This window comes from Lynx rufus, unplaced genomic scaffold (genome assembly GCF_022079265.1).
Source record: "Lynx rufus isolate CCGP_SWC_20201006 ecotype Redwood Valley unplaced genomic scaffold, mLynRuf1.p SCAF_2, whole genome shotgun sequence".
NCBI classification, from domain to species: domain Eukaryota; kingdom Metazoa; phylum Chordata; class Mammalia; order Carnivora; family Felidae; genus Lynx; species Lynx rufus.
The window spans coordinates 124515286-124528158 of record NW_025814834.1 but is presented as its reverse complement, the minus strand read 5'-3'; the positions used below and the strand labels follow the sequence as shown (position 1 = coordinate 124528158).

General features: G+C 38.9%; 1 protein-coding gene across 3 annotated transcripts in view; it reads right to left on the bottom strand.

Moving 5' to 3' along the window:
• DENND2C (DENN domain containing 2C) overlaps positions 1–12446 on the bottom strand; it is a 42063-nt gene extending 29617 nt beyond the window's left edge. For 2 of the 3 annotated variants that reach the window (XM_047085702.1, XM_047085704.1), the window contains exons 1-5: positions 10201–11266; positions 9539–9675; positions 8823–8935; positions 8015–8185; positions 3365–3461 (exon numbers count right to left, since the gene is read on the bottom strand). In XM_047085702.1, coding sequence (XP_046941658.1) covers positions 3365–3461; positions 8015–8185; positions 8823–8935; positions 9539–9675; positions 10201–11021 — 1339 coding nt within the window. In that variant the 5' untranslated portion in view covers positions 11022–11266. Of the gene's footprint in view, positions 1–3364; positions 3462–8014; positions 8186–8822; positions 8936–9538; positions 9676–10200; positions 11267–12380 lie in introns of those variants that run through there. The other variant, XM_047085703.1, reaches the window with a different exon arrangement.
• Positions 12447–12873: the final 427 nt, after the last annotated feature.

The window sequence follows — 12873 nt, the reverse complement described above, 5'->3', positions numbered from 1 at the left end:
GTAGGGGCGCCTGGGTGGCTCAATCAGTTGAGTGTCCGACTTTGGCTCAGATCATGACCTCGCAGTTTGTGGGCTCTGTGCTGACAGCTTGGATCCAGGAGCCTGCTTCGGATTCTGTGACTCCCTCCCCCACGAGCATTCTCTCTTTCTCTCAAAATTAAATAAACATTTAAAAAATAAACAACACAATTGAATTATTCACTCCTCTTTAAAAAAAAAAACTGTTTGGGTAGAAAAACTATTTGCATGTGCATAAAATTTTCTGGGAGTAGTAGGAGGTTTGGGAAACCTTGGGTCTTCATTTTTTTCTCATTCTACATTATTTTAATATTTGCTGTGCTCATTTAAATTTTATGATAAAGAATAAGAGAATGCTAAAAAATGTTGCTTCCTCATAAGACATGTAACAGAAAAAGTACCTATTTAAATACTGTGTACTGTATAGGTTTGGGGGGGTTTGAATTTTTTTTTAAGTAGGCTCCATACCCAAACATGGGGCTTGAACTCACCACCCTGAGATCAAGAGTTGCATGCTCTACTGATTGAGCCTATCAAGCGCCCCCCCCTTTTTTTTTACTAAAAAAAACTTTTTTAGGGGCACCTGGGTGGCTCAGTTGGTTGAGTGACTTTCGCTCTTGGCTTGGGTCATGATCAGGCGCTGTCAGTGCAGAACCTGCTTGGAATCCTCTCTCCCTCTATCTCTCTGCCCCTCCCCCACTCACATGCCTGTGCTCTCTCTCTCTGAAAATAAATAAATAAACTTAAAATATTTTTAAAAATTTATTTATTTATAGTAGGCTCCATGCTCAATGTGGGGCTTGAACTCATGGCCAATAGTCCCATGCTCTTGTATACATTTCAGGTGTGCAATATAGCTATTTGACAAGTGCATACATTATGCTGTGCTCACTGCAAGTGTAGCTACCATCTTATAGGCTTTACACTTCAAATTAACCACCATGATAGAAAGCACACTGGAGCTATGACGTATTACTCAGCATGAAGGAACAAACACCGTGAGCTCCTGAGTCCTGTTTGTGTCCTTAGCATCAGGCACTTCTTAGGGGCCTATCAAGTGTCTGGAAAGAAAGAAATGAAAGGGGAAAGGAAGGAAGAGACCCTACAAAAGCTCATTTAGGTGGCTTTCCTCTATTCACATCTGTAGGTTTTGATGATCCGTGTTCCAAGAAACTGAATGATGGTTAAGGGGCTTGCTTACAAGCCAATAGGAACATCTATTTAGAATCTATAGGGATCAAAAAAGAAATAGGTTGTCCGTTTTTTACACGTGACTTCAACACACAAAATTATAATGACAGACCTGAAGAAGGGCAATAAATCATTTTGTAACAACTGATAACTAAAAGTTAAGAAATGTTTAGGTTGGAACAGATTCAGTAAAACCTAGCATGTACTGACAGAGTAGGTAAATACAATTATCTGGTTCTACCAGTCATTGTTGATCTACAGACAAAAGCTTAAGGAGGAAAACAAAATCTGAAAATGTAACTGTGGAGCCAAGAGATCCTCAGGCATGAGACAACTTCCTCAGGCCCACAGGAGGAGTTGGTTACAGAGGCTGGGTAAATGCATATTTTCTTTGAGCCTTGCAAAGGAAAAACACACTTGTGGGGAAGAGTTACAATTTAGGGATTGTTGTAAGTTCGCAATTCATTCTGTCGAGTTTTTTTCAATAACGATACAGAGAAAAAAAGACTTGGCTTTTCAAAACTTATCTTAGAGCCAAATTTACTGAAATGTTCCTAATCCATAAGGCATAAGACATACAAATAAAGTAAGAGATCAGTAAGAACCTACTTAGTGCAGCATAAGCATCGAGAATGTAGCTGCCAGTAGACTGCTATTAATTTAGGAAAATGGTAATGTTTCATAAGAATTTGTCCTGGCCCCAGTGTCTTGAAATCTTACATAATTTGCAATTTACAATTTATTTCCTTATCTAGAAACAGTTGACAATAATGTCTGCCACAAAGGCTATTCAGAAGATTAATGATAATGAGTCTAAAAGGGTCCAGAATAATAGCTGGCACCAGTTTTCATCTTCTGTACCTAGTTCTGAAATATACACATAAAAAGCCGTTGACAATATCCTTGTTGAGGATAAAAAAAAAAAAAAAACACATGGAGAAATCATTAAACTGCTAAAAATCAAGATTTATGAGAAAAATGGAGAGTAACTGTTGGTGACAGAAAAGGGTAGGACTTCATGGGACCATGCTCCTTTCTGCAAACCGACACTTCCTCCACTGGCTCAGCTTCTTCTTCTGTAAAATAAGGACAGTCCCTGCGTCCTAGTGTTGTCATATGTTACACATGAGATAAAGTACGTAGAAAATCTATTACTTCATTCAGTAAGTGGTTCCTATTAGCAGCAATAACCAAAATGATTTCTTCTGCGGCAGAGAAGATTAGAACACGTTTTGATCACTGCTTTTGAAAATATGGAAACTTGTATCTAAAATGGTGACTAGTTGATTTTAGAGTAAGAAGAAAGAGGCTCAAATTGGAGCAGGGAGGATTTTATTTTCAGATAGTAATTGTTGGAATGCAGAACAGATTTTCAAGGGAAATTAAGAAATTTCTGTCTTTGGAAGTCGGCAAAAATAGGAAACATTCTTCTCTGGTTATGACTTGGCTGTTGTTTCTCACTTGACAAAAACTGCTAAATTCTGCATGTTCTTTGTCAGAAAACCAAGTTAAGAATCTTGCATGAGGCTAAGAAAATTCTAATAATTCACTATGGATGTTCAGAGTTTCTTAATTAAGACAATGTAAGGTTTGGGTCTCCTGGGTGGTGGCTCGGTTGGTTAAATGTCCAACTGCAGCTCAGGTCATGATCTCACCACTTGTGAGTCCGAGCCCCTGGAGCCTGCTTGGGATTCTTTATCTCCCTCTCTCTCTGCCCTTTCCCTGCTCACTCTGTCTCTCTCAAAAATAAAAAAATATTAATTTTTTTTTTAAAAAAGACAATGTAGGTTTTATCTAGGCATCTGAAGGATGAAACTACTACTGAACTTAGTAGATGACTACCAGTTCTGTGCCACATACCTGTGGTCTCTATATACCTAATATTCTCGGTTCTACTGAGAGTCTAACTGAAAGAGTCTATACTGAAAGAGACTACAAATCAGTCGGATTATAAAATAACGCAATCTGCCTATGAAAATTAGTCTCACTGGCAGGGATTTGAGGAAGAATAAGAAATAATCCCTTATCTTAAAGAAGTTATATTTAAGTGGGATAGATAGGAAAGTAAACCCAGAATTATAATTTACATAAATGTTAAGTTATATGACTCTCCCCTCAAATGCTGGTAGCTCTGGACAGCTGCAACAATTCTTACCTTTTGAGGGAGGTACGTCTTTTCCAGTGCATGGGTGTAACTTTACCCTCTTTTTCCCTCTCTTAGACTCAAATACATCAGCAATTTTCAATACGAGCTGAAAAAAGACCAACAAAGCACAAGTTAAAACTAACACCAGACACTTGGGTGGCTCATTTGGTTAAACGTCCCAGTTTGGCTCAGGTCTTGATCTTTCAGTTTGTGAGTTCAAGCCCCACATCGGGCTCAGTGCGGACAGCACGGAGCCTGCCTCGAATCCTCTGCTTCCCTCTCTTTCTGCCCCTCCCATGCTCACGCACTCTCCCTCTCTCTCAAAAATAAATAAACATTAAAAAGTTTTTTTTAAATAATAAAAATTTTATTTTTAAGTAATCTCTATGCCCAACGTGGGTCTTGAGCTTACAACCTCAAGATCAAGAGTCAATGCTCCACTGATGGAGCCAGCCAGGTACCTCCCTTTTTTTTTTTAAAGATTCAACACCAAGTTTTCATATTAATTTACTAATGATTTTCACTCAGAGAAAGATCCTTTTTAAAAGTAAAAACCTTGACTTTTTTCAATTTTGAATCTACACTGATCTTTAGTAATATGATATGTTGTTCTAATAGAAAATCCACATAACATGGGTAGAGAAGGAGGAAAGGCTATCTTCTTTCCAGAAGGACCCAGCACAGGCTCTTAGAGAGATTCCTTGTCACTCCACATCACAACATGCAAGAAACCTGCCTATTGCACTCTGTTTTTTTAAAATTCATTCATTTATTTATTTTAATTTTTTAAATGTTTATTTATTATTGAGAGACAGAGAGAGACAGAGCATGAGCACAGGAGGGGCAGAGAGAGGCGGAGACACAGAATCTGAAGCAGGCTCCAGGCTCTGAGCTGTCAGCACAGAGCCCAATGCGGGGCTGAAACCCAGAAACTGTGAGATCATGATCGGAGCCAAAGTTGGACGCTTAACCAACTGAGCCACCCAGGTGTCCCATGCACTCTATTTGTTGACCAAGCCTTTCCTATCACCCAGAGTAGGAAGCAGAATACTCCTTCCACTTGGAAGGTGGGGTAAGGCTCAGTTATTTCTGTTCCCAGGAATTCTTCACAAAAAGATAATCACGCTGACAAAGTTTTTGTTAAAGCAAATACTCTCTTTGCTACTGGGAGCACTAATATTACAATTTATTTTAGAAACGTCATAAAAATAGGCTCTCAAATGTGCTTTAGGATGAAAACCAGGTTCCATTTAAAAAACATTACTCAGAATTTTTTTCTTTGCTGCTGGGAGGTGTGTGTGAAAGAGACAGATAGACATCGGCAAACACAGACACACATACACAGAGTAGGGTTCAAAAAGGAAAGATGGGGTTCCTGGGTGGCTCAGTCAGTTGAGCGTCTGACTCTTGATTTTGGCTCAGGTCATGATCCCAGGGCCTGGGATTGAGTTGGATTCTTTCTCTCCTTCTGCCCCTCTCCCCAACTTGTGCATGCATGCTATCTCTCTCTCTCTAAAATAAAAAACTTTTTAAAAGGAGGAAATATGTGTCAACAATACTCAAGTAAAAAAATATTTCAGGGGCGCCTGGGTGGCTCAGTTGTTTGGGTGTCCGACTTCGGCTCAGGTCATGATCTCATGGTTCGTGAGTTCGAGCCCCGCATTGGGCTCTGTGCTGACAGCTCAGAGCCTGGAGCCTGCTTCGGATTCTGTGTCTCCCTCTCTCTCTGTTCCTCCCCCGCTTGCACTCTGTGTCTCTCTCTCTCAAAAATAAATAAAGATTAAAAAAAATTTTTTTTGATTGTTTTAAAAAAGAGGAAAAAATCAAGCTGATGAACAGCCACTTTTTAAAAAAATTTTTATGTTTTTATTTATTTTTGAGAGACAGAACATGAGTGGGGGAAGGGCAGAGAGAGAGGGAGACACAGAATCTGAAGCAGGTTCCAGGCTAGCACAGAGCCCAATGCAGGGCTTGAACTCACAAACCGTGAGGTCATGGACCTGAGTCGAAGTCAGACACTTAGCCTAAGACTGAGCCACCCAGGCACCCCAGTGAACAGCCACTTTTGAAAGGGGGAATTGGGAGGCCTGTCTGGCTCAGTCAGAGCATGCGGCTCTTTATCTTGGGGTTGTGAATTTGAGCCCCACATTGGGTGAAGAGATTGGTTAAATAAACAAACTTAAAAAAATAAAAAAGAGGAATTCATTAGTTTTCCATGTTTATTTCTCTTTCTTCTTAAAATTCCAAGCTTTTTCTTAATTATTAATCCTGATTTAATATATTTAATGCCTCAAATTACAACTGTTAGGAACATAAGAGCCAACAAAGTTTGAGAAGAATGTTCTTGTTTTCTCTTTTGTCCTTGTTTCTCCAGCAGTCCTGGCAATCCATAGGCAGTGAATCAGTCCAGCACAAGAAAAATAACATGTGAGAAACATGTGCTTCCAATATGCAGATTATTCCCACATTTTGGATGCGTTTGTTCTTTTAAAGATTTTTGTAGCTGCCATTCAAGTGAAAAATTACCAGTGTTCTTAAATATTATCATTGTAAAAAAACAAGAGAATCCAACATAAAAAGGTATTGTTAGGGGCTATAAGGAAAGACATATGAAAGTAAACATGTATTTTGGGGACATAATGAACAAAAATAGTATAATTATTAATGAGCATCTGAAAATTATACTCAAAAGTAGACTCAAATATTATAAAGGAAAGGAACTATCTGTTCTAGAACTATGAGATAAAGTAACAAAATTGAAATTTTGGTTATGAGTTAGGAAGAGTTACCTTGCGGTTGTAGGAAATGTTGTAGAATATTCTTCCTAAGGAATGGTAGAAACCATATTGCTATACACACTTGACGCGACAATATGAGACATTAGGAAATCTATTGTAGCAAACAATCCCACACAGGCTTTCACAGGAGGGAAAGAGAGGAAGGGTGGGGAACAGGCATATGGACTAGATCAGTGATTTTCAAACTATGAAACCAGTTTCCTTTCCAGGGATAGCTCTAGTCATCAAAGGGGAAGTAAACGAAAACTGCTTTCCTGATGGAATGTTGTTGCTGAAGATACCGAGAAGTCAAAATGTGATTTGCAAGTAGAACATCCTAATAGGATTTAATCCAAGGAGGGTCGCAGTAGAAATGCTAACAGCTTGTTCCTGCCTGACTGTCAAGAGTAAGAGTTCATGGTCATATTTTCCCACCTCACTTCTCAAAAAGACCACTGGGGAAAAATTAGAAAAGGAAAGTTGGATAATATCACCCATAATCAGAAAGAGAATAAGCTTTGAGTACTTGGGGGATCCACATTACCTAAAATACTGAGGCACGAAATTAAAAGAACTGCAAATTTCCTTCAATCTCATTAAAATCTACAATCTATTATTCCCAAATATTTTGTTAATGTCATTCCAAGGACAATATCCTAAATGCAGTTCCTTCTGTGTTTGTATTCTCACCCCTGTGAACACATGCTCTGTTGTCTCCGGGCATGTGGGAGGCTGCTTTGTCGTGCCAGCATGATATATCAGAGGACTACTGTAGAATGCCCAGCAACTCTTTAAACATCTGATTTTACATATTCTTCACCATACACAGGAGATTAAACAGCTGAGGATTTTTTGGTTTCACTGACAGAGATCTGTTTAGTGCTTTTTTAAAACTGTGTGTCTTTAACTCTTCACATATTAAGGAGGGAGGGGCAGGAAATAGATCAGAAGAATTAAAGTATTGTGGAACAGAATATTTCCCAAGGAACCAATCAGCAGTTACTAAACCAAGAAACAGCTGCGACTTTTGTTTAATGTTAAAATCAGGTGCAAAAATTGTGTGCTAAATGGATACATATTGCTAATTCAGATGGGATTAAGGAAGACATTTAAATGATCTGCTCTTTTTTTTCATTTCTACATAGTTACCCTGAAAACATTCTGAATTACAGAAGAACCAAGTAACATAAACATTTAAAAATGTTGTCATGCAGTTTCTGAAGTGTCCCTCCTTAAAAAAAATATATCTGTCTTAAAAAACATGTGTCTGTCTACAAATAATCCCAGTTTCTTCATTTTGGTTCTAATAGCTAATATTTGGTTCTAATAGTCAACATAATTTAGATTTATTGCCTTTTCCCCCTTGAGAGAGATATCAGTTATTTAATGTAATCGCTAATAATTTCTATTCCCAAGAGTCAAATTTCCTTTCTCTTCCCGCTGAATGGAAATTTTTGCCCCAAATTAAAGGTACATATTTTGTTATTACTGAAAATCTGTAAACTCAGGCACAAAATGGTTCCCTTCAGCAATTATATATATGAGTGAGAATAACCACACTGAAGCCAGCATCGTAGAATGTCCTCTTATAGGAGATTCTAGTGCTTCCTTGACACAGGCAGCTGATTTTAATGAGAGCTAAGATAAATGAAGTGAACCCTCCATCTAAAATCAATTTTCCAAATCCATAGAGAAACCCTGGCAAAAGCCACTCACACATTTTTCTTTCATGAGCAAAAACCTAAAATTTAAGGCCGCTTTCCAAATCTTCTCATCCCAATAGATCAGTTCTAACCTAGGATTCGTTCCAGTCTAAAGTTTATTTATTCTCATTTATGGAAATGAAGTAAGGGTCAAAGAATTAAAGTACTGGAGTCCCTACCCTTGGAAGATTTTTCCTTTTCCTGTTTGCAACTTCTCCAGCTCGGAAAAGCTTCCATTCCGTTAAAGTGACAGGCAAAGTGGTATCTTTTGTGAGCTTTGACCGTAAAAAAGCTTGGGAGGTCTTCAGTTCCATAGTCTTCCGGTGCAGGAACTGAGGTTTGGGAGGAAGCTAAAACAGGAGAAGATGTACCAGTAAGGGTAAGATCATCTAGGTAATGCCTATGTTCTCAAGGCCAAGTTATTTCAGAAAAAGATTTATCTTGTCTTTAAAGTCATCTCAATTGAGGATACCATAATTCCTTTTTTGACCATTTTTAAAGACATTCCTCAGGCTTCTAATCCCAAGTTCTACTACAAGGTAATCAAATTTCCAGAAAACAACCGCTCAGAGTCCTCATTAATTCAGGCAGCCTTTGCCTGCAGGGGTGACAAATGCCTTCAGGGATGAGACAGGTAATTTAGGCCACAGACTGTCGTGAGACTAAGGGGGAGCTGTGGTTAACTACAGTGGAACGAAAAGTTCATGGCTTGTTTAAAGGTGTTCATATTCTAATTTTTCTGAACTGCTAGTAAATGAACAAAAAAACTCCCCCCAAACCAAAGCACACAAAAAGCTGTGTGCTGCCCAAAACCCCCCACAAAGAACAAAAAACCCATCACTACCAACAAACCCATGTTTCAGAACCTCTTCATCTTGGCCCTAGTTAAACCATTTTAATCTTTTTGTGGAGATCATAAACAAGATTCTTATGTTTTCTTATATTAATTATATTTAATGTTTCCTTACACTAATTCTTTGGTCATACCTTTGGTGCTCTGAAAGCACTTTTAGGGGGCGGTAGTTTCCAGGCCGAAGGGGATCTCCACATGGGCAAAGGCTGTATTGGAATATCTTCATATGGATTTTCTTTGGAGGGATCTTAAAAAATAATGGGAAAAAAAGTTTAGAGAAACATAGTTAAATGGAAACAAAGTGACTACAGCTAGGAAAAGAAATAAAGAACTGACTGAATATGTTCAGCTTCGTATTCTATATTGCTATAGGGATGTAGGTCTCAAAATCAATGGCACTTCAAGTTTATAGACCACTCAGGCATCTAACCGAGCTAAAAGCATTCTCAAAATACTATACCTAAACATCTACTTCTGAACTGAGCAGTCCACTAAACTAACTGTAAAAACCATTCAAGAACAAAAGAATTTATATGACTAAAGTTACCGTATTAAAAAGAATATCTAGGGGCACCTGGGTAGCTTGGTTGGTTGAGTGTCTGACTCTTGATTTCAGCTCAGGTCATGATCCCAGGATCGTGGGGTCGAGCCCTGTGTCGGGCTTTGCACTGGGCGTGAGGACTGCTTAAGATTCTTTCTCTCTCTCTCTCTCTCTCTCCCCACCGCCCCGGCCCTCTCCCCAGCAAGATATGCTTGGTTATAAAACAAAATACCATCCTATAGTTAAGATCTTGCTCCACCACCAAATACATACTCATTAAATTTAATTGCAAAGTTTGTGGACACATACATATGATATCCTCATAGATATTGTCCTCAGACTGTGTATAATAAAGTGCTGAGCCAGAATTTCTTCCAAGTTCTTCATGAATCTTCTGTGAGTTCCGATTTCGAAAGTGCTGAATATCCTCAAATTCAAAGGATTTCCTTAAGAAAGGAGATATGTTTTAAAGTTATATGTTTTAAAACTCTAGTATTCTTTAAATTGGTATGATAGTGAGACATCTATAAGTAAAGGACTTGCATGCAAAATTACAAAGGTGCTTTATACTTGAGATACTTGAGAATAATAAACTAGGCTGGTACCCTATAGGCATGCACCATGAGAAAATTGGAGGCTTTTGGCTAATTACATTCGTGTTCTTTATCATGTACCTTTATTAAGTTAACCCACTAGTGAAAAGTGAAGCCAAAGCCAGCATGCCCTAAATGAAGCAGAAGAATGTACTTACGCCCCTACACATTCTTAAAAATATAAAACTCAAGACTTTCTGATGCTCTTGGGTCCGTACACTGTCTCACATATTACCTATACTTCTATTTCCTTTTGTAGGTACTTTCCCCTCGGGTTAATCAATATCTGTAGAATCAACCTAGGCCTCTAACCCATGCAGGGAAGTAGTTCCGTAAGGACAATGCTTAGAAATCATCACCTAGCAAATAAAAACATACCTTTTAGATCTCCCTCTGATTTGTCTGCCATATTTCTTTGGTTCGGGTTCCTGAGAAGAGGCCAAAGAAGACTCTGCACAAGAATTATTTTCACAGTATTTTCTGTCACAGTTTCTTTCTTTACATGGCACAACACCAGACTCAGATAAATATCTGAACGTCCTACGAGGCTTGGGCAAAGGATTTATAGAAGGTCCACATTCCTGTCCCTCGGGTTCAGAGTAAATATTTTCTAAGCTCTTGGTTATTCCATATGAACTATCCGGAACTTGGAAATTCAGTTCTTTTTCTGAAGAGTCACAATGTTCTAAAGCCAAATTGAAGACTTTATCTGGGGGAAGTGCCTCTATTTTCTTCCACAGTATCTGTGAGGTATAGAAATTTCCTGGAGGTAAGGAAGTCTCTGCATCCAAAACGTCTTTCCAGCTTTCAATCTGTTTGACCTGAGAACATACCCAACTGGATTCTGATTCATTTCTAAATGGGTGTGTACGATCATCTTCATGTTTCTCACTTTCACCCTCAGTTTGGTCCTGGCTTTTGGCATCTGCATTGATACCTAGACCGACATTTTGAGAGTTGGTTGCATCCAACTTTTTGCTCTTTCCCTCAGCAACAGGATTTTTCTCAAGAATCTCTTGATGACAGTTATTATACCTCACTCCAAAGTCCTTTGGATGCCACCTTTCTGGGTTAGATATACCATTCGTTCTTCCTTCCCACTGAGAAATTTTTTGTTTGATATTTTTGCAGTGGCTTCTTGACAGGGTCTGAAGAGCAGAACGAGAAAAACCGGCATCCATGTTCCCAGTTGGGTGCATGACAAAGTGTGAATTCTACTGAGGTTCCATCATAAGTAACTGTGAAATACTGTATTTTTTATCCTGTCAGTTAGAATCCAAGCAATTCTAGTATTTTCCTTTCATGCTTAACTTGGAAGTCTCTTCTTAAAAAGAAGGATTTTCATCACTGGTCCTTGTGGAAAATGGCTACAACTTTATCTTGAATGTTCCTATTAAAATGAGACAAGAATATGTTAACACAGTTTTAGAATTTCCTAATTTATTTTTTTTAATGTTTATTTATTTTATTTATTTTTTGAGAGAGACAGACAGCGAGCAAGCAGGGAAGGGGCAGAGAGAGAGGGAGACACAGAATCCAAAGCAGGCTCCAGGCTCCGAGCTGCCAGCACAGAGCCCAATGCGCGGCTCGAACTCACAGACCGTGAGATCATGACCTGAGCTGTAGTCAGCCGCCCAACCGACTGAGCCACCCAGGCGCCCCTAGAATTTCCTAATTTAAAAACTCCTAAAACACTGCCTCTATCTATCCCTAAATAATTCATTTACATTGCACATGCAAAAATGTGCCTGTCATCCATTAAGTAATTCAACTCCATAAAGGCATTCCTAAGATGGTGATATAATACAGAGAAAATATTAACTTGTGATATTTCTCAAATTATCAGCTTTAATGTTCTGCCTTATTTAATTTCCTAAAGTTAGGTAGACTGAGGTTTTATAAGAGATTACACGTAGTACTATACAATGTTACTTTGTAAAATCCATTCTTTTTTTTTCCATTTTTTTGACATTTTATTTATTTTTGAGAGGTGGAGAGAGACAGAGCGCAAGCAGGGGAGGGGCAGAGAGAGAGGGAGACACAGAATCCGAAGCAGGCTCCAGGTTCTGAGCTGTCAGCACAGAACCCGACGTGGGGTTTGAACTCGTGAACCACGAGATCATGACCTGAGCTGAAGTCTGATGCTCAACCAACTGAGCCATCCAGGCGCCCCTAAAATCAATTCTTTATGGGACCTTCTCTTAAGGAAACAAAGACCAGCAGAGTATTAAAAAAAGTGTACACACACTGAAATACATCTCGAATAACTAAAAGGTTTATGTATGCATCCAGAGGAAGAGCCAGTTAGTCTGGAAGCACGTGAATACCTGATTTCCTCCCCTTGTCCTATGTTGGGGACAACACTAGCCCTCGTTTCACATCCTCTTATGTCAGCTTTACTATTAGCAGCACAGGACTCTGTCTGCACAGTGCTAAAGACCATCCAATGTGCCATTAACTATTAGTTGCTTTAAAATATAATAACCTATTTCGTCACTGACTGAACTTTCCACATCTCTGCCACCACACCCTTGGCCCAAATTGGCAAAAATACTTACAGCCACTGACACACTCCTTCCTTTCACATACAGGCTTCACTCATTTAGGCTCATAAATGTTTCCTCAAATGTAAAATGTGGCAAAGAACTTTTCTTATCAAGTGAGCAAAGACCTGATCTCAAGTCAGACTATAATGGTTATAAATAGTAGCTGATTCAAAACTTCCTGAGGCAGGGGTCATCCTTCCTTGAGCTTTGTCTGTGGGGCCTTGATTAACAGGCAGGAAAATATCTTGGCCCAGTTCTGTCAGTGCAGCTGACAGTTCACACACACAATTTCTTCCAGGCAGGGCAGCTGCTCATCAGGACTTCTATCAACTTCCATTTAAACCATTCCTACAAGTTTCTAGGAAAACCGGCTTTGCCAGCACATAACCTTTGATGAGGATCCAATGCAGAAAAATTCTACATAACCTTAAGAAATTGAACTAATGTGAGTGGGAAGAAAAAAACTCCAAAACCCCGAAATACCAAAGCTGTTGCTGCAGAATTC